At 37.3% G+C, this 21,374-nt stretch overlaps 1 protein-coding gene across 1 annotated transcript in view; it reads right to left on the bottom strand.

The window, feature by feature from the left end:
* Positions 1 to 21,374, bottom strand: part of ITSN2 (intersectin 2) — a 111,845-nt gene that overhangs the window by 37,726 nt on the left and 52,745 nt on the right. The window contains exons 18-26 of the mRNA XM_039238333.1: positions 19,519 to 19,694; positions 19,084 to 19,228; positions 17,171 to 17,376; positions 15,213 to 15,277; positions 13,256 to 13,422; positions 8,732 to 8,777; positions 8,528 to 8,649; positions 6,701 to 6,797; positions 5,828 to 6,019 (exon numbers count right to left, since the gene is read on the bottom strand). Of these exons, the coding sequence (XP_039094264.1) occupies positions 5,828 to 6,019; positions 6,701 to 6,797; positions 8,528 to 8,649; positions 8,732 to 8,777; positions 13,256 to 13,422; positions 15,213 to 15,277; positions 17,171 to 17,376; positions 19,084 to 19,228; positions 19,519 to 19,694 (1,216 nt within the window). The remainder of the gene's footprint in view (positions 1 to 5,827; positions 6,020 to 6,700; positions 6,798 to 8,527; positions 8,650 to 8,731; positions 8,778 to 13,255; positions 13,423 to 15,212; positions 15,278 to 17,170; positions 17,377 to 19,083; positions 19,229 to 19,518; positions 19,695 to 21,374) is intronic.

Below are 21,374 nucleotides of genomic sequence, written 5' to 3'. Positions count from 1 at the left end.
TTCTTGCCTTTTATCATACTCTCCCATCCCACCCCCCATCTACCTCACTCCTATTTATCTTCTGGGTCTCACAGTTGCCACCTCCAAGAGGTCTCCTCTAATTTACCAACCTACGGTTTAATTAAGTATTCCTCCTCTGTACTTTCTTGATGTCCAGTAAATACCTATCACTGTGTTTAGCATGCTGTTCTAGAATGATCTGCGTATTTGCCTGATCCCCTCACAGAGCTAAACACTCCTGAGCCGAGGACTGACACTCTTTCATAGACTCAGCAGTTAGTCCTTTGCTTGGCCTTATGCAAATGCTCAGTAAGTTAACTGAATGATATTCTAGAGATGAGGAAATGTTTTCTGGAAAGAGGTTGTTTATGTCAGACATTCATGGATGAGTTGGATTTTGGTTCATATTTTTCACTCTAGGTGAAAGCACCAACTTGATTACTTAAGTGTAAACTTCTACTTAACTCTGGTGCCTCCAAGCATTCACTGCAGTTTCTTTTATATAGACTCTTACTTGGTACTAAAAATATTTTATTCTACGTTTGCAATGAGTATCAACTTGCACGTTCTCTCTAATCTTTTCAGAAAAAAGTTGGAGTAAAAACTGTAAATAATAACCTTATCCATTATCCTATTTATCCTAGATACTATCTTTTACTTTCAAATCAAAATTTCTTCTGCTTTTGAGATACATATGATTATCTTGGGCCAAACTATCTCACTCTTGACCATTTAAAATTTCTTTTGCCCCTTGTGATATAAAACAACTCACTGGTCTGTACCCAGAGACCATGTTAAGGAAAAAGAGAAATTCCAAAGAAATTCAATCATGACTACATATAAATAATTAAAAATAAGTTTAAGAGGATGCTTCAAAAGAAATACACAATACAAGTAATGTAGTTTGTGTCATTTTAATAAACACACTTGCATAGTTATATTACAATTTTGTAAAAATAAACACAGATTACCTCATGCCAAGCGTGCCCAGCATCTGCACAGTCTCAAGACCTTTAATACTATAGTTTCAAGACACACAAAATAAAAATTTAAGGCAAAAACAGCACTTTGCAACAATTTAATAACTTATTACAGTAGCATCACAGCAGCATCCAATAATGCCACTTTAGGCAAAGTCTCTCAGTATTTCCATTATAGATTCTATTTACAAGAGTTTATAACTTGGTAAAATTTTCTCTAAGAAAACTTGGCAAATAAAGCTTTGGACTGGAATTGACATTTCTTTCTCTACGTTTCCTTCCCCCACTTTCTTTTAAACTATTAGCATTTCTTACTGTATTTTAAAATAATAAAATAGCAGTTATGTTTTTTTAATAGTTGCATTATTGTAAAATGACTCTAAGTTTTAGAGGAAACTATGCAATGGGTAGGACTGATTTGAATTTTCAAATTTTCTAAAAAATCAGCTTTGGTTTTACAACTGATGTTTTCACTGCTGGAAAACCTGTCAGATTTAATCACATACTTTAAAAAATGATTATCACATACTATAATCTTTAAATAAACCGGTTTTAATAAATAGGTATTTTGATTCTTTACTTCCCACGAGGTTCAAATTTATTCCCATTTTAAGGTTCTGTGTTCCTGATAAACTCTTTCCTTCTGTTGCTTTCTAAGCAAATTGAAAGCTGCCTCTCACACTGAACAAGGAAGAGAGCAAATGCATGGCTGAGTATGAGGTACTGCAAAGGAATGATTGCATGCATTTTTAAGGACTATTACATGTCATAAAATTTCCTTTACTTTTAGCTTTCTCTCAAATATATGGTAAAATACCTACACAAAGAATGGTATTTCAGTAAATACGGTAATTTTATTTTCCAGACCAACATTTAGCTTAAATATGCCATTAAGTGATTTGATTTAGCTCCTGGGTACTTGATGAATTCATTATTTTCAGATTGATTACAGATGCTAAGCTCCACCTGAATGTCATTCTTAGTCACTTATATTTATCAGGATTACAGTGAAGCAATTTGAGCAGTAAAAATACCTTTGAAATAATTTACCAGTGTCTTAGATAAGCCCAAATTCAAAATTATAGAGAGAATATGTTATACCAAACTGTGCAGCTAGTTAACAGGTCTGATTTCCAACTTGAGGGTTTAAAATGGATTTAAAGTAACTGTACTTAACCCGAACCCACCCAAAGAGTGCAAAAGTGGAGAGTTCAGAAAATACAAGGCAAGACCAAGTAATCCGTACAATCTGGAAGATCAGGTGAGTTCTCAAGGACTCAGTCTTTGCACTATCTCCTTTAGTAACTGCGGGCAAATCTGTTATTCCACTTGGTAAAGTGTTATTATTGCTTTCCTATTAATGTCATATTTTATAAAAGTATCATGATGATGCCAAATGCTAAAAATTGAGGTGGTCTAATAACTAGAAATCCTGCCCCAGGGAGCACACATACACATCATCACACACCCCTGCAATGTTAAGCATTTTGAACACAGACATTTGAACTTTGTAAAGTTCTAACTAAAGCGTTGATTCTTTCTCAAAAAAAAAAGTTATGATTTAGGCAATGACTGACCTTATTCATTCACAATGTATAGGCACATTAACAAATATTGCACAAAATATGCCTCTAACTGAAACTCAAGAGATATAAAAACACATTACACTCTTCTTAAAGAACTCTGTGAGGAAGTAAGACTCTATGATTGCATGTACACTTTTCCTGATAATACTCTGACATTCATAAACAGTAGATTGCACTGCAGTTTGTAAACATTTTAAATTGCATAAACTTCTCATTGATTTTCGAATATAGTTTAATACTGCCTACTAACACTCCTTTTTGTTTCAGCTAAGTACTCTCAAATTTACTTGTTTATGATAATGTTTATTATCTTTAAAGTGTTCTCCATTCAAGGAAAACAAGTAAAATCCTATGCTGAAGTAGCCAATGTGTCTGAAGACAAGACACTAGCCAGAGAATTCTGGATGGTAAAAGCAATCTTCCAGCCTCAAAGCATCTTCATGGACATGGAAGAATGCCAGCTCTCACACAGCTTTCCTTTGCCGGAACTCATTCCTGACTAGAGAGAGCCTATAAGCCGGCTTCAGGGGCATTTAAATGCTTTAAGGAATCTTTATGATTTTTACTAAATACATTAAGAAGAATGTCAACCAGTGTCCTTTTCTGACCTGAAACAGGCAGTCACCTAATTAAAATAGATAACATGAACTCTGACTTTAGAATGTATTATAAACCGTAAGCAAGGGAAGGTTTTCTTGTCTCATCTCAATGATGGGAGCCTTTCATTCCTCAAAAAGAATCCATTTTTAGGTCACCAATAAAGAAATGACAACCAACTGCCACAGCACATGATGCGCTATCTTCACTGGCCCAGAGCTCATAGACCCTAACGGAGCTCCCATAGGGCAGCACTCATTTCGTGGGCAGCTGAGACAGAAGAACCCAGCCCGTTCTGCACATACTGCTGGGGCAGGTCGCTTTCCTCTTTTCTGAGAAGAACTTCCCCAGTGTGTTACTGCTCCCACCCCAAAATACACAGAAAATAGAGAAACGGTTATTTCCACTTTAACGAATTTAAATATTGGTACTCATGATGGCATACTAGAAAGGAACAGAGCAAACAATGCATATTTGGGAGCAAATCACATATTGAACCAGTTAAGAGCTCACTGTGATTAGGATTAGATCAAACAAAAGAGCAAAACATAAGCAAGTTTTATCTGGATTGTAATGAATATACATGTTGTGTAACATTAGAAAAGCATGGCGGCCCATTCCAAACCAGTGAGAATAGTCTGTGCAAATAGTGGGTCTTTGTGTGTTTGAACTCCCACCATGTACGGGCAAACTCAATATGCATGCTAATGACCTACAATTACCAAATTAAAAAAAGAAGAAAAATGCTAAAAGATGCCAGAGTGAACAGCAGGGAAAGCCACACAAAGACCCACTATCCTTTAACTTGTTACAAATAAATTTTAACTGTAAATTAGAAACACAAAGAAATAATCACAAGTGGCTCTAACATTCAAACGAAGTTAATGAATTGTGTAGGAGATATTTGATCAGGGCTGCCTGCCCTGCCTCCACGCTAGAGTCAAACTTGGATAGTGGGTCTCTGGGGTGCTTTCACACTGGAAGACAACATTGGGTCCTATAAAAAGAAAAATGAGGAATAAAATGAACATAAAGCAAATTAAGTGGGTGAGAAAAATTTTGACTAGTAACATGCATCATCAACTAAACAAATTTGAACTATTAAAATTCTCAAACTTTAAAAAACATCCTAATTACATCGTAAAATGAAAATAATAATTATAAAGGCCCAAGAAACACAAATGGTAATCTAAAATTTAACCAATTTTCACTGACAATATACTCCTGGCTGTGCTTCCTTTAGAACAGCTTTTATCTGTTCTTTACATTCCTGACTATCTAAGACTTAACTGGAAAACCATGTTCCACCACTGGAAAACAAGATAAACAACAACAATGTAGCTGGAGAACCACCACTTTGCATCCTAGGCTCCATAAAAGCCAGATGTCCTGGAGTACGGGATGACTCCAAGAATCACTAACCAAAGAGCTTCCGGTCCCGGTCCCAATGAAAAGCAGCATCCCCTCGTGGGGCCAGGGAAGGCCCTCAGCAATGTCTGACTGATTAGATTAACTGGCTCTAGCACCAAAAGCTGCCAGACCATCCGCAGAGCTTAAAACCGGTCATTCATTTAGGTGGCCCGAATTTTTTGGGAATGTTCAAATCATAAAAAACTCAGCTGTTCCCATATCCAAATTGGGAAATTTAGTTGCTTTATCTAAATAAAAATCTTCTCCCAGGATCAAAGCTATCTTTAGAAATATAAGCCCTAAAGTGAAAACAGCGCGCTAACATTTCAAAATTATGGATATAGTATAAATTCTTAATACTTGCACTGAATTACAATTATCTCGGCTTTGACTGAGCTACCATTTATATGTTCGCAGAAACTAAATTAAAATGAAAGGCTAAATACTTTAGATAACTTCACAAGAATGATAAAAATATAAATCATGATATATCTTGTAAAAAAAAAAACAAAAAATCAAAAGGGTGGGAAAAAGTGACATTTTGTAAAGGTAAAGTACTTCCAAGTGCTGTTTATTCTCTATTATTAAAGCATGTTTATTGCCAAATGTTAGTAAGACCAAGTAACTATGAAGAGATAGTTTTATATAACACCAAATTTCACACTGAGATCTGGATCCTTGTTCTAAAAATAGTGAAAGAGATCTTGATTCATGTATCTCTTAGGGCATCAGGTACCTTTTTAAGAAAATCACCTAATAGAGTTTTGCAAATAGTTTAAACCAGTTTTTAATTTTCTTCTAATCTGGATCATGTGTAAATATGTGGGTAATAAATTAGAAGGCTGCAAAATTAACAGCACCTGTACATTAAAAGGGGAATCTGAATAGGTGAGCACAGCAATCACTGGCTACTCATTATTAAGCAGGAAAAGAGAATTAGAGGCTAAAAAACGATGGTGGTAATGGGAAGCTGAAGCACGGACTGCCTATACCTAAGAACCCGTTAAAGAGTTATACATTCTTTTCAGATGAAGCCTAATAGTAAGGTCTAAAGTTAAGAAAAAAGTATCTAAAAGAAAGTAGTATAAATTTCGATTTTGTGAAAAGTTCCCTTTTGGATTTTATTGCTTTGATCCCTAATACACACTTGCTAAGAGTGCTGAATTTAAGATATACTCCGGGACAGAAGGAGTGCAGGGCTGTCTATTAAAGCTTTTGCACTAGTTGAGAGGCAAATAGTTTGATATTACTCACACTGTTGACTTGGATCGGAGTCTGTTGTCATCTTAACATAGTTTGAAGGAAAGAGACCAGTCACTCCGTTGATTTCTCCTTGCCACCAGTCGGGATCATCTTTGTTCAAAACATTGATAAGTTGTCCCTTGGAGAAATTCAGCTCATCCTCGTTATTTGCTACATAGTCATACATAGCAATCACTTGACATACTACCAGAAAAATAACAAAATAATAAAGTAAATTATTAATACAAAGATCACATGTTATAACTTCCCCAGAACTTAAATTACTCTACTATTAAATGTTAAAATTAGGGTAAAATTTCCCTTGAGCTGCTCTGTCTCACCCTCCTTCCTCCATTCCCCATTTAATAAAACAAGAATTTCTGAACTAAAGTTAATCCAAGTGAACTGTTTCACTTTAAATAGTTACCTTTTTTTGGAGAGAGTGAGAAAGAGAGAGTGAGTGCAAGTGGGGGAGTGGTAGAGGGAGAGGGAATCCCAAGCAGGCTCCTTGCCTAGCCCGGAGCCTGACACAAGGCTTCATCTCACAACCGTGACATCATGACCTGAGCTGAAATCAAGAGTTGAACACTTAACCAACTGAGCCACCCCCGTACCCTAACTGCTTCACTTTAAATAAGTATGATAGCATAGCAATTCCACTTTGAAAAATTTCAAGGAATGAAGTGGATCAAGTATCACTTAAACAGTTGGTTATTTCTATATAGATCTTTTTAAAAAGGAAGTTCTCATTGTAACATTACTTTCAGGCAGAGTTACGAAAAGAACCAATTTTTAATATTTTTCAAAGCACATCCTAATCTAAGAAGTTGCTGAGTTTCAACAAAACTTCTGTAAGATGAAATACAAGTTAATCCACTTTCATACCAGGATGGAAGGCAGGTGTAGTTCTATCACTACTTGGACCCAAAAGCTTAACATGGCTGGCAGGAAACCATCCTTTCTGTCGCTTTTTCCCTCTGGCCTGTAAAATTAGCAAAAGGAATATGAAAGATGGTATTAAAAATAATTACTGAGAGATAAACTAAAAATGGCTGTGCAGTAAAAATGGCTGTCCCTGTCCCAAGGGAGGTCCAGACTCTACCTTTGGCTCCTGGGAGGTAATCTCTAAACCTCTGGTATGTCCTGACTGGTAAGTGTCTTATTTTCTCTGGGGTCTTGACCATGCCAGACAGTCTAACAATGTGACTTATGGTGGGGCTCTGGGTCATACAATATGAACTCAGCTTCCAAGGGGACTGGAGACTAAGTTTAGCCCTAAGGGCAGAACCATGTCTATGATGTAAAAACTCTGGACACCAAGGCTCAAATGAGCTTCTGTGCTTGGCTACACTCAGTGCTTATTGTTGCCAGGAGTTAATGCTGTCCATGACTCCACTGGGAGAGGACAATGAAATCTCTGTTTCTGGAGCCCTCCTGAACTCAGTCCCATACATCTCTTTCCTTGTCTAAGTATAATCTAAATTATTTTGCTGTAATAAACTGTAACTATGAGAAGAATAGTTTTCAGTGTCTCATGAGTCTTTCTAGTTAATTACTGAACTTGAGAGTGGTCTCTGGGACCTCCAAACTTAGAGCTGGTGTCAGAAGTTAGGGTGGTCTCGGGGATCCCGGAATTCTGCACTGGCCTTCCAGGTCTGTCTTCAACAACTGGAAGGCTCAATATACCTATCAAAGTGGTGCTGAAAATACTGTCTGCAGAAGTCTGTTAGAGAAGTCTATGAGGAGGTCTTCTGGACTCTGCATACTTCACACAAATAATATTTATAAGCTAAAAAGACTCTTCCAGAGTTCTCCAAGTAATCAAGCCAACACTTAAAATGGTACTGTGCCCTGTGCACCATGAACACCTCTACGGGCTCTGTTAATAATAGAGATCACAAATAAACTTTGTGGAAAGCCACATTTGCCATGTTGTTGGGTCAATCTTCAGAGCAAATCAGGAAGGTGGGATTTCAAGGAGTTACTCAAGAAGATACTGAATTGTGAACTTCCAATATTCTTTAGGAAATTGTGTAAGACTGATCTGCAAGAATGAAGCTGTATTTATCCTCCATATTACAAGTGTATATCAAACTTACATAAAAATGTAGCTATTATATCTATCATCATCTTTTAATCTCAAAATGCTTTTTATTTTTAGTGTTTCCAGTAAGGAACTTTTAAGAGAAAAGAACTTTCTGTATCAAAACATATGCAATAACTATATCTGTTAACATTTTAGGAAAACACTAGGGTCATTTATGCCTGCATTACCTTTCCCTGCACTGGTGCTTCAAACATGTAAGACTACAGTGGGGAAAATCCAATAAGTAGCATTTTCTCAGTACACAGCTTGGATCACGATTCTTCTCCTACATAGAGGCTATACACTGCAAGCCTGGGGTTATCCCAGGCAAAGATGATGCTATGCTTTCCTTTAAGACAGTGATCTGTGGTTTATAAAAGCAGATATTGGAAAACAATTATGTCTGTAGAGAAAATTATTCTTCATATCGTTACTTATAATACCAATTCAGCTGTGCTAAAAATGAGCAGGGAAGAAACTAGAGGGAGACATAATACACCAAAATGTAATATTGATTACCTCTAAGTGGTATGATTACAGGTGATCTAAAATTGTTAATTTTATTTTTTAATGAGCATGCATTATTTGTATAATAAAATTGATAAATACTATTTAAAGGTTATTACCTGTAATTCCCCTTGCCACCACCCACTTGAATTTTTCTTTAGGATTAGTATTAACTGCCCAGGTGCAAGGCTAAGTTGTTCAGAACCAGAAGCTGCATATGCTGAAGTTACTTGAGCAATCTCTGAAAAGCAGACAGGCAAGAAACTATGAATTCAAGACTATTAAACACTGTAGTACTTTTTCAATTCCATTATTATACATACCAGGTTTCTTGTTTGATGTTCCAGATTTGCTAGCACTCCCAAAACTCTGTAAGGAAAAAACATACTGTTTTATCATTTTCTAATAATCCAGAAGTAAGAGTACAAAGGTTATTAGGAATTAGATTTCTAATTCCCAGGGTTCTTGTTTCTTTAAGTGAAGGTCTACAAAAACAGCCATTAATTACAAATGGCTGATGCTGGCATCCATGGACTCAACAAGATGAGCTCATTTTCTGTATCTTACCTGAATATCAAACATGAACATGTGGGCCAGATACCTCATTTATCAGGTGAGCATCAATGCCCACCAGATACAATATATCTTAAGGCATTTGTGAGTTTTGCCTCCGCCACCTAGGAGGCAATGTTTTTAATTTTTTTGCCTGTTCCCCCTGATCCTGACATAAGAACAACAACAACAAAAAATCCATTCCCTGGGTGGCAACTATAAGCCCAGTCTGACTTAATAGGACAGGGGCGCCTGGGTGTCTCAGTAGGTTAAGTGTCCAACTTCGGCTCAGGTCATGACCTCACAGCTCATGAGTTCGAGCCCCGCATCAGGCTTTGTGCTGACAGCTCAGAGCCTGGAGCCTGCTTTGGAACCTGTGTCTCCCTCTCTCTCTGCCCCTCCCCGGCTTGTGCTCTGTCTCTCTCAAAAATAAGTAAACACTACACACACACACACACACACACACACACAAGTTGGGCCAACCACCTTTCTTTTCAGGAATCTGAACAAGTAAAGGCAAGGAACAGACAATTTTTTTTTCTGTTAGTGAACCCAATTATAGTGCAAGTATTGAAGTGGAACTGATGGGAGTCACGGCCTAACATTTTCTGGGTACTTATGACATAACAGACAGTGGTCTAAGAATTTCACATATATTTATTCATTCAATTCTCATAACACTCTTAAGTATTGTAATTATCCCTATTTTACAAGAATGAAACTGAGGTACAGAAAGGTAAAATAACTTGTACAAGGTCACCTAGCCTCTAAGTGTTAGCGTCAGAAGTTAACCTACATGGCTGTTATGTATGGTGTGTGGATGGATCCCTGGGGACAGTCCTTGAGCCCCTTCCAAGAGTCCTGATGATAAAGACTTTTTTCATAACAACATTAAGACATCATTTGTCTCTTGTATGTTGTAGACATTTACACCAGAGGGTAAAACTGCTGCTGCCTTAGCATGAATCATGGCAGGAGTGCGAAATTACACTAGCAGTCCTAGTATTGCTCACAGCCATATGCTCACAGGAAAACAAACAAAACGGTTTCACTCAAGAATGTCCTTGATCAGGGGCATCTGGGTGGCTCAGTTGGTTAAGCGTCTGATTTTGGCTTAGGTCATGATCTTGCAGTCTGTGGGTTCGAGCCCCGTGTCAGGCTGTGTGCTGACAGCTCAGAGCCTGGAGCCTGCTTTGGCTTCTGTGTCTCCCTCTCTCTCTGTCCCTCCGCGCTCACGCTGTCTCTCTCTCTCAAAAATAAATAAGCATTAAAAGAATGCCCTTGATCAAGGGGCGCCTGGGTGGCTCAGTTGTTTAAGCGTCGACTTCAGCTCAGGTCATGATCTCCTGGTTGTGTGCTGACAGCTCGGAGCCTGGAGCCTGCTTCAGATTCTGTGTCTCCCTCTCTCTGTCCCTCCCCTGCTCACGCTGTCTCTCAAAAATAACAAACATTAACAAAAAACATTTTTTTAATAATTAAAGAAATATCCTTGATCAAGGAGTAAAAATATGAAATCTTAATGAAATATAATCTTTTAATTTTTTTATTTTACTTTTAAAGTAGGTTCCACATCCAATGTGGAGCTCGAACTCAAGACCCAGAGATCCAAGAGTGGCACGCTCCAGCAATGGAGCCAGCCAGGTGCCCTTAAATACAATCTTTTAAAAATTTCATGTGACTAAACAGAAGCATGCCTGTGGCACTTCTGCTATATACTGAAGTACCAAGACAGCAGTCTCAAGGAGAAGCACTTGTGTGATCACACTGCAAGCTAAACTAGGTTTTCATGGCACATTTTTACTTGAAAGAACTGAATGACAAGCTACTCAGACTTGGGGGTTTAGCAGACATTTTCTCAAAGATAAAGTATTCTTGTCACATCAAGGAAAACCGCTGACGATTTGTTGTCAACGATCAAATTCAAGATTTCAAGAGAAACCTGAAATTTTGAAAAACTTGGATCTACCACCATGAATTTGACAGTTTCAAAGTATTTAAAGATCTTCCTATGAGATCAATGGTGACATTAACAAATGTAACTTTTTGATACTGTATAATGAAATGTGTCAATACTAGGAATATTTGCATAACTCAGTGATTTACTATTTTCTAAATGACCAAAGAATGATGTTATATCATTCATGGGTAAAAGAAAAAAAAAATCCGTCCAATTTTAACAGTAACAAATGTTCACTGATATGTTTAGATTCCATGTGTAACTAACCTGTAACAATTTAACACTCATCAAGTGTTGGTGTGGTAATATCAAAGAATATATACAGATATCTAAAAATGTTATTAAAATATTTCTGTTAGGGCGCCTGGGTGGTGGCTCAGCCAGTTAAGCGTACGACATTAGCTCAGGTCAGGATCTCACGGTTGGTGAGCTTAAGCCCCATGTCGGGCTCTGTGTTGTCAGTGTAGACAGAGCCTACTCAGATCCTCTGGCCCCCTCTCTCCCCACACCCTGCCTCACTGCTCATGCTCTCTCTAAAATAAACATTTTTTTTTTAAATTAAAAAAGTATTTCTGTTTCCTCTCATATCTGTGTGAGGCTGAATTTTCTTTGTATACGTCAACCAAAAGAACATATCACAACAGACCGAAAACAGAAACAGAGGAGAATTTACCCGTCTTCAGGTTAAGCTAGACGTTAAAGAGATCTGTAGAATATAAAACAATGCCCCTCTTTTCACCAAACTTTTTTTTTTTTTTTTTTTTTACAAATAGTTTATTGTCAAATTAGTTTCCACATAACACCCAGTGCTCATCCCCACAAGTGCCCTCCTCCATGCCCATCCCCCCTCCCCCCCACATCCATCAGTCCTCAGTTTTTGTCAGCATTCAAGAGTCTCTCATGGTTTGCCTCTCTCCCTTTCCCCCACCATTTCCGCCCTTCTTCTCCCCCTTGTTCCTCCGTCAAGTTCCTCCTAATCCTCCTATACGTGCAAACATATGATATTTGTCCTTCTCTGCCTGACTTATTTCGCTCAGCATAACACCCTCAAGGTCCATCCATGTTGCTACACATGGCCAGATTTCATTGTTTCTCATTGCCATGTAGTATTCCATGGTATAGATAAACCACATCTTCTTGATCCATTCATCTGTTGATGGACACTTAGGCTCTTTCCATGTTTTAGCTATTGTGGAGAGTGCTGCTATGAACATTGGGGTACCTGTGCTCCTATGCCTCAGCATTTCTGTATCCCTTGGGTAAATTCCTAGCAGTGCTATTGCTGGGTCATAGGGGAGTTCTATTGTTAGTTTCCTGAGGAACCTCCACACTGTTTTCCAGAGGGGCTGTACGAGTTTACATTCCCACCAACAGTGTAGGAGGGGGCCCGTTTCTCCACATCCTCGCCAGCATCTAGAGTTCTCTGATTTGCTCATTTTAGCCACTCTGACTGGCGTGATTCACCAAACTTTTTTGTTTGAAAATATATTGTTGTTTTTCATAAGAAGCAAGTTATTTATATAACCATGTAATGGGTTTAACTTGGTTACTTTAAAATAATATTCTTAAAACCGCAGTTTTAATTTCTAATATGGAAAATATAGCTATATATAACCCATGTATTTAAAAAAGCTTTTTAGAGTCCCCAATTCTTTTTTTTTTAAACGTTTTGAACCTTAATTCTTTTTTATTTTTTTATTTTTTATTTATTTCTAGGAGAGAGAGAGAGAGACAGCATGAGCAGGGGAGGATCAGAGAGAGAGGGAGACACAGACTCTGAAATTGGCTCCAGGCTCTGAGCTGGCAGTCTGCGCAGAGCCCGACGCGGGGCTCGAACCCACGAACCACGAGATCATGACCCAAGTGAAAGTCGGACGCTTAACCGACTAAGCCACCCAGGCGCCCCAGAGTCCCCAATTTTTTAAGAATGTAAAAAGTTCCAGAAACCTAAAGGTTTGAGAACTGTTGCACTGTACTATGCTAGTAGAAGGATGAAAAGCAGCAGGAAGCCATAAGGTAGGGTGAGTCACATTAGTGTCAGGGCCTTAAGGTAAAATTTTACAGACTCCTTCACGGTGATCCCTTGTAAGCTGGGCTGGATCTGGGATCATCCCTAGCTTTAGTTACTGTGAGACCAGCCCTACCTTTGGCTCCTGTTCTTAGAAATTTAATGAAATCCTGTCTCTCTTACCTAATAGGATCCCTATAATAAAGTTGTGCTACCTTAAGTAGTTTCCTTACAACCAAATCCTGATCAAACCCATATATATGAGTCTTTAAGTATGAACCTCAAGACGCAAGATTGGAATAGTTTTGTTTCTATATCAAATAACTCTACCTCTTGATCTTTTGGTTTGACATAATTTGATGGAAAAATTCCAGTTCTATCTCCAATACTTCCTGTCCACCATTCTCCATCCTTCTGGGTCACCAGTATTTCTTCACCTTCAGTGAAAGTCAAATCTCCAGGTTCTACACTTGAATATGGATAAAGTGCAATATACTCTGTTGGAAACAAAGCAAAAGGAAAGTAATTTTGGTTCTAAGAGTATAGAAGGAAAAAAATTATGTTAAACTCCAAATCCTATGTAAATTACTATAAAAGACCTTATAACTTATGGAAACCTAATGTAAAAAGATTTTAAAACAGAAAAAGGAAGGAAGCAATTATTTAAAAATTTCTTAGAAAAAGACTATTTAACATAAGGCTTTACCACAGAGTTTCTTCTTCTTCCAACTGTATCATCATTTTATCACAGAGAATAATCCATAAACACAAATAGATACAAGTGAAGATATGAAAAGCATTTTTCAATTTCCTTACACAAAATGTATTTTAAGATGCTATGTTCTTTCCTCTTTAATTCTTATATAAATACAGTTATGAAAATGCCCAGTATCCAGCTGGCACCGGTACCAGAGGCCAAGCTCCACAGTGACCCAGCTTCTAGCACAGTGCTTGGCAAATAGATGCTCAAAAAACATTGTTAACAAATGGCCTCAAGGAAAGATCTACATGTTAGTTGGCTTTGGTTTCTGTCCCTGTTATTACTACTACTTAGAACAAACAGTCGATGAACTGGTTTTTAGTCTTTCTTTTATCGTTATTTTTATTTGTCAACCTGGAATTTCATCCGTACATCCTAGAGATGACCGGGAACATTAACTACAACCTGTTTCTTGTTCATTCTCAGTGTTACTCAGTTTATGACATTTAACAAAACCAAAAATGCATGCAACATTTAGGTATGCTGTAATAAGCAAGGTCCTTCCCAAAATACTCGTCACGACCATCCCAGGCTCATCCCACAGCACTCACTCTACCGTGAACCTGTTAGTGCAGCCTTGCTGGGGACCTGAGTTCCCTGACCATTCCTAGCCATGCTCCGGCTCACGACTCTCCCTCTATCTACAAGAGCTGTTTCTTCCCTGGTCACTATGCAAAACCCTACTCCTTGCTTAAGATGATTCAATACTGCCATGTCCGTGGGTCTTTATATCTTATTTAAAACAAAGTTGTGTTCACTCACTACAGAATTTACTACAATGGTGTGCCTCTCCTCCCCAGTCTCCTGTGAGGACTTGGGGGACTGTGTTTTATTCATTCTGTATCTTTCAGGCTCTAGCATAAAACCTTTCACACAGTAGAACCTGAATAAGTGGTTTAATTTACCATTAAGCTGCTTTTCTTGAACAATAATATAAACATAAAATTATTCCACTGAAACTAATTTTACGACACTATTTATAAAGCTATGTAACTGTTAAATAAAAATGCCTGAAATGAGGGTAGACAATCTTTCATTTTCTAGTGCTTCGAAATAAAAAATAAGTTATTAGTCAAACAACCTAAAGAGCCCACAAAATTTTTTTTGTAATAATTATGATAAAGTATAGCTTGATATCAAATCCTACTTAATGATATATAGATCCACTGTAATTAAAATGCAATTTGTAAACAACTAGATGTACTAAAATTGCCTTATATCCTAAATATCTATAACACAGATATATTATAAGAAAATAAAAACCTTCATGCTATCTCATTGCAACATTTTATTTATGATCTTATTTACCGAGTTTATGTTGAATGTTTATATACTGATTTTCTAAAAATGCCCTATTTTTTTTCTATATTCTCAATATTCATGTGACATAAACAAAGGACAGGTTTTTCTAAACTCACTTTAACACTGAAGACACAGAAACAGTGAGCCTAACAACTGAAGGAAGTCAGATAATTAGTCAATAGCTAATCTAACTCTCATAGAATTTACAAATTGCCAAAAGCTCACCCTCTCCAACTGCGTAGGCTGCAGAGGTAGGTTTCTTGTTTATAGCTGCATACAAAGCTTCTGGTCTGCCAAATAAATACACAAACAGATAAGAAGAAACAACAAGGAAACAAAAAGCTATCAACAAGCAAAACCAAGTAAGGTGACACAGCAGGTGTTTGGAGTACATTCCTTTAGGACTTTCTAAGATGAATTTAAATACTGTCTCAGTAAAAAGGCTAGAAATATTCTCATACAAAAAATTGTAGGGGACTAAGAATGGCCTAGTTACAGACTTCTAAATTTTTTTTAATATATTAAAGTACTTTCAACATGGCTTATTGAGATATTTTGCCTTTCTAAAGGAATGTAAAAGTCACCAGTGTTTTGGTAAAGGGACAGTTATTTGGTAAAGCACAGAGGGAGCTTGGCTTCATACAGGGAGAAGAAGGACAGTATGTAAATCTTAGTATTTGTTTAGAGCACACTATTTGAATATAGAAAATCAACAGAACATTATCTTTTATATTTCAGAACAGGTAAAGCTTTAATTTCCAATTTAACCCAGGAAATGGAAAAAATCTGGAAGACTGTCATATTTAAGAACTAGACATCTATCTGTAGGATGCACCCAGGCTTCCCGAGAGCCTTGAGGAAATGATACAGTAAGTCAGTTCTCAGGATGGACCCTTACTATAACTCATACCCACAACTGAACACACCACCACCTTGTGTAGGGTATGATCTCTCCATTTCTGCAGGTTTTCAAATTACATGCCTTATGTGTTAGAAAAGATCAATAATTAAACAAGTTGGGGGGAAGGACATTTAAACTTACTGCCTTTACGCTGTAAGTTTCCTTCTTTGTAAAATGTTATGGCACTTAAGATAATCCCTGTAAGGGCCCAGCACAGTGCCAACATACACCTATCAGCTCTGAACTATTATCACTTACATGCTTCTAAATCTAAAATTCTGTGTCATGCAGAAGAGTACATTTCTGCACTGGAACTAAAAATTCATACACAGAATCTCAGCACTGAAAATGTTTTTAAAGATTAATTTACTCTTTTTATCCCATCAATTGGGAAACTGAAGGAAAATAGGTTATTCCACATAGCCTGACAAAAATAACAGAATCAGAACTCAAGCCTCTTGATTTCCAAAGACCTGTCTCTTTTCATTCACTCAGATCACTTGTCTATTTGGGTCAATTTCAGTATAAAACACAGGGAGGTAGCTGCCCATCGTTACTTTTGTACTTACTTCTTAAACACCTTAAAGATGTCTGGAGATTGCACTCCTCTACAGACTGGGAAATAAAGGCCAAAGGCCTTATTTAGTTTTTACTTGTTATTCATTTGAAAATGGACTGCTCTGATTGTTCATTCACTGAATCCTCTCCTTATTCACTAAACTACTATGACTGAGAAGTTACTATGCATTAAGATTATACCAGGCAGGAAAAAAAACTGAAAAATAAAAAAAGGCATGGATCCTGCCCTCCTAGACCTTATGATCTAGGTAAGACAATAAAGAACTATAACCCAGTCTGTTATGTACAGGAAGACAGAGGTCTGATCTTCAAGGAATTCCTGAGGCCCAGAAATGATGCCCTACACTTTGGCAATGGGGGCGTCATCAGCAAAGATTTATTTTAATAGTGACAATGCACAGTAAACAACAAAGGAGAAGTGTTCCAAAGGCAATGAAAAGTAACTCTCTAGCTGACCTGATGACACAAAGAAACCAACAGATCTAAAATGTTAAGCACTTTGAAGACTTTAGGCATCTGAAATAACTAGAATAAAAGATATTCTAAAACCAGTACAAATATGTGAAGTACACTTTTTTTTTTCCCCCACTCTGGGAATCCCCCTGCATAAATGTTTTACTTTATGGTACAGCCAGTTGTTCTTTGGCTGGTTCATTAGTGAAAACACCAACATCCACATCTCACATAAACACAAAATGCTTACTCTTCCCGCCTGACTTCACTCCCAGGGAGGATTTTGACGTAAGATTTTGGAAACCATCCTCTTCCTCCATGCACCTCCCCAAACCACCAATTTTCTTGCTGTTCCAAGACAGTAATAATATCATGTTTTGAAAAGTTCAAGTGGTTATCTTTCTTTGCAGTCCAAGAACAAAGGGCCTGCGCCTTTAGGTTTTCTACAACTTGCCCCTGTGAATACAAAACCACAAAATTAAAAAAAAAAAAAAGGCAACCACGATTTTTGTTTCCTACTATATAACTTGCTTACTGTTCAGAAACCAGTTTGGTATGGTGGTGCCTTAAGATAACTTTTATCTACCGCATGATTTACAATTATATAGGACAGACAACCATTTAAGTAGCCTTCTGTTAAAAAAGTTTTTCCCCTATCACTGAACAGTGCTGACGTCATTAACACCTTTGCCCTTCCAGAAGCGCTCCTTATGTCTATTTCTTTTCTAATCTACCTTAATTGTAACTTTATCTCCTGGGCTCCAGACCTGTAAGTCAGACTACTCATTGGGCCTTCGCACCCAGTTGTCTCTAAACCAGATACCTAAGTTGCACACGTGAGGCATCATTTTTAGAGCCCACAGAACCCATTCCTCTAGCAATGCTCACCCAAGACGCCATCATCATCCTTCTAGTTACTCTTAAGGACCTTGAAGAGGCTTCTGTAACTCCAACTTCTCCCTTACTCTCGACATTTCAGTGGATTGCCAATTTTATGTCAATTCCTCACACTCTTTTAAATCCATCTCCTCTTCTATACGTTTTCTGCACTGTGGCACTGGTTTACCTCAGCATCTCTCGGAATTAGCTACCGTGGCATCCTTCCTTGCTTGGTCTCCTTCCTTTCCTTGCTTCCACCAATCGGCCCCTGTACTACTGCTGAGTTAAGCTGGTACAATATATACACCTCTTGGAAACCTTCAGGGGCTGCCCACTGCCAAACTGCTAGGCATGGTATTAAACACTTCACAAATGAACCTCAACCTCTAGCTTTACTTCTTGACCCTTTCTCCAAGAATCCTGTACTCTAGCCACACTATAAATAATTCTTGCCCTGGAAACTCTTTGTGTTACCATACTTCACTGACTTTCCCCAAATCATTTTTTTCACAGGAATAACTTTCCTTCTCTGTTTGCTAAAATCCTGCCTATCTTCAAAGGTCCTGCTCAAATACCTGGCCTTTTGTGAACCCTGTTCCAATTCTCACAGAGTGAATGAGATCTCTCTCAGCTGTATACTCCTCAAGATTTTGTGGAATATCTTTATTACCTTCACATACTTCAAAATTATTTATTTCTATGTCTGTCTCATTAGATTATGGCTTCTTAATGGCAGGGATTTTTTTTTTCCATTAAATTTCTAGCACATAAAGAACCTATGGCCATGCAATAAACAGTTTTCTGAGTGAAGGTGAAATTTGTAGGACTCTGTTTTGACAAAGTCTGTGGTTTCCTTTCAGTAATATTAATGTAACAATGCCTGCAATGGTTATATATAAAGCAGAGGCTAAACATATATAACACAGTTCCCACACAAATGACTTTCTTACGAATAAAAACCCCAAAACCACCAAGCCCAAATATCTTCTTACAGTAACTACAAATTAAGAATAACATAGCCAGATTTATAAAGATGACATCTTGAGCTTAGAAACCCTTGCTGTTAGCAAGTGGATGCTATGCAAATTAATTGTTGAGAAACTTCTAGGTAATAAAAATAATTTCTTTATATCACATCACACGTGAACGACAAGAACAGAAATCAAATACTATAAACTCTGGTTAAATGAGTAAATGATGCCTCTGTACAAAAGTTTTCTTTCTAATTTATATGAACAGGAACAATGTCAAAGAATAAAGCAGAGAAAAATTAAAGATACACACCTGTCCATGAATCGGTGATATAGATCCAGGGGACACAGTACGAGTAAAAGCTGATTTTTTCTGCCATGATGTATTAACAGTTAGGTTTGTAAAAGATACATTTTGATAATCAGTCACTGACGCTGGTTGATTTGAAGAAAGTGATCTGTAAGTACAACACTTTGATGTAAATACATTTAATCATTTAAAATCTAGTGAAGTATTAAAAATTTATCAACTTATACATAATTCACATTGTGTTTAAACACAATTTTGGAAAAAAGGATTCATGAACAAAGTACTGACTTACATTTTAATTTATTAAATTTCAGTATGAAATCTGGAACAAAAGGTACTCTTGGAGAGTCCAGCACAGATTATAATATGATTAAGTAGCAGGCTGACACAAATACATTGGCAGAACTAAATACACTGCACTATTAGCTAAAAACTTACTCAGAAGAAGTTGAGGTAGCAGATACTGATACTGTAGGGGGAAGTAAGGCCTTCTTAGGAGACACAGATTTTTCACCTGATGGCATTTTTTCTACATAGTTGCAAGGAAACCAGCCAAAATTTCCTTGAAAACTACCATAAAGCCAACCAGGTTCTCCTACCGTTTTTTCATCAACCTATGGAAACAAAAAGAAGGGTTAACAATGGTTAGAATGTCACACATTTGCAAAGGAAAGAGATGCAGACTATTGTACAATGGCCTCATTTTCAAAATTAAGCCCATGTAACTAAAGAGTTGAGGCATTTTCTTTTCTTTTTTGGAGAAAGGGCGCAAGTGAGGATGGGGCAAAGAGGAAGAGAATTCCACAAAGGGCAAACAGAGAAAGAGAGAGAGTGGGGTTCACCCAGGGCTTATGTTTTTACCCAAAGCGGGGCTCAAGCTCAATCGATGTGGGACTTGAACTCACAAACTGTGAGATTACCTGAGCTGAAGTCAGATGCTTAACAACTAAGCTATCCAGGTGCCCTAAGCTGAGGCATTTTCTACAAATTAACAGTCACTATCACTAATGAAAGACAAAGGCACCTTTTAGAAAAAATGTTCATTTATTTATATTGAGAGAAAGAAAGTTCATGAGCAGGGGAGCAGCAAAGAGAGCGTGAGAGAGAATCCCAAGCAGGCGAGCTGTCAGTGCAGAGCCCAACATGGGGTTCAATCTCCTGAACTGTGAGATTATGACCTGAGCTGAAATCAAGAGTCAGATAGATGCTCAATCAACTGAGTCACCCAGGCGCCTGTAAAAATGAAATTTTAAAAAGGCACCTTGACTCTTGATTTTGGCTCAGATCATGATCTCACAGTTAGTGAGATGGAGCCCTGCATCTGGCTCTTTGCTGGGGAGGGAGTCTGCTTGGGATTCACTCTCTCCCTCTCCCTCTGTCCTCCCCAACCTGTGCCTGTTGTGTGCTCTCTTTCTCTCTCTCTCTCAAAAAAAAAAAATATTGATTTCATCCAAGTTAAATACACAAAAACAGATTACAAAAACAAACAGCATTCTATATGGCTTATGATGGACAATTCCATCACTCATTATGCCCTGATTTCCTCTTCTGATAGTAACTTGCCATTCTTAGTTGTTTCTTCTATGTTCCCTTTCTTTCTTTTTTTTTTTTAAGTAGGCTTCACACCCAGCATGGAGCCCAATGCAGGGGCTTGAACTCGTAACCCTGAGATCAAGTCAGATGCTTAACGCCCAGACACCCCCATCTTCTATATTTCTAAATCATGTATTTATACTATTATTTCTTGAATGTTTCAATTTTAGACGTGATCTATTGGCTTTCTGTTATAGAAAAATCAACATTTAACTCTATTTTACTGCATCTTCTTATTCTATCAGCACTGCTATTTCAAATTTTTTGGTTTAATTATATTTAATGTTTATATTATGGCTATGTAAATAAATACTTCACATCTAAATCACATACTGTTCTGATAATTACATTTCCTTTCTTGCAAACCTGTTATTTTCCTATAGTTAATCATTAATTTTTGTTTTGATTAGTTTTTTCTGTTCTTATCAGTCTTCTTAAGCTCTCTAAGAGAAATAGAAAACTTTCTCTAAATACTGTTTTTCAACTGGTAACACATATAGGTGATTTGTAGTTTCATCTCTTCTCCCTTTTACTGCTGAGTAATATTACATTGTATAGATGTAACACAATTTGTTTATATGTTTGCCTGCTGATGGACATTTGAGTTGTTTCCTGTTTTTGGCTGTGATAAAACTGTGAACATTTGTCTTTGTATATTGATCTTATATCCTGCAACCTTGCTAAACTCACTCATTAGTTCT

The sequence above is a fragment of the Hyaena hyaena genome, unplaced genomic scaffold, assembly GCF_003009895.1.
Source record: "Hyaena hyaena isolate Hyena2069 unplaced genomic scaffold, ASM300989v1 scaffold_138, whole genome shotgun sequence".
In the NCBI taxonomy this organism is placed as follows: Eukaryota; Metazoa; Chordata; class Mammalia; order Carnivora; family Hyaenidae; genus Hyaena; species Hyaena hyaena.
The sequence above is the reverse complement of the archived record's forward strand: the minus strand, read 5'-3'. Positions and strand labels throughout refer to the sequence as shown.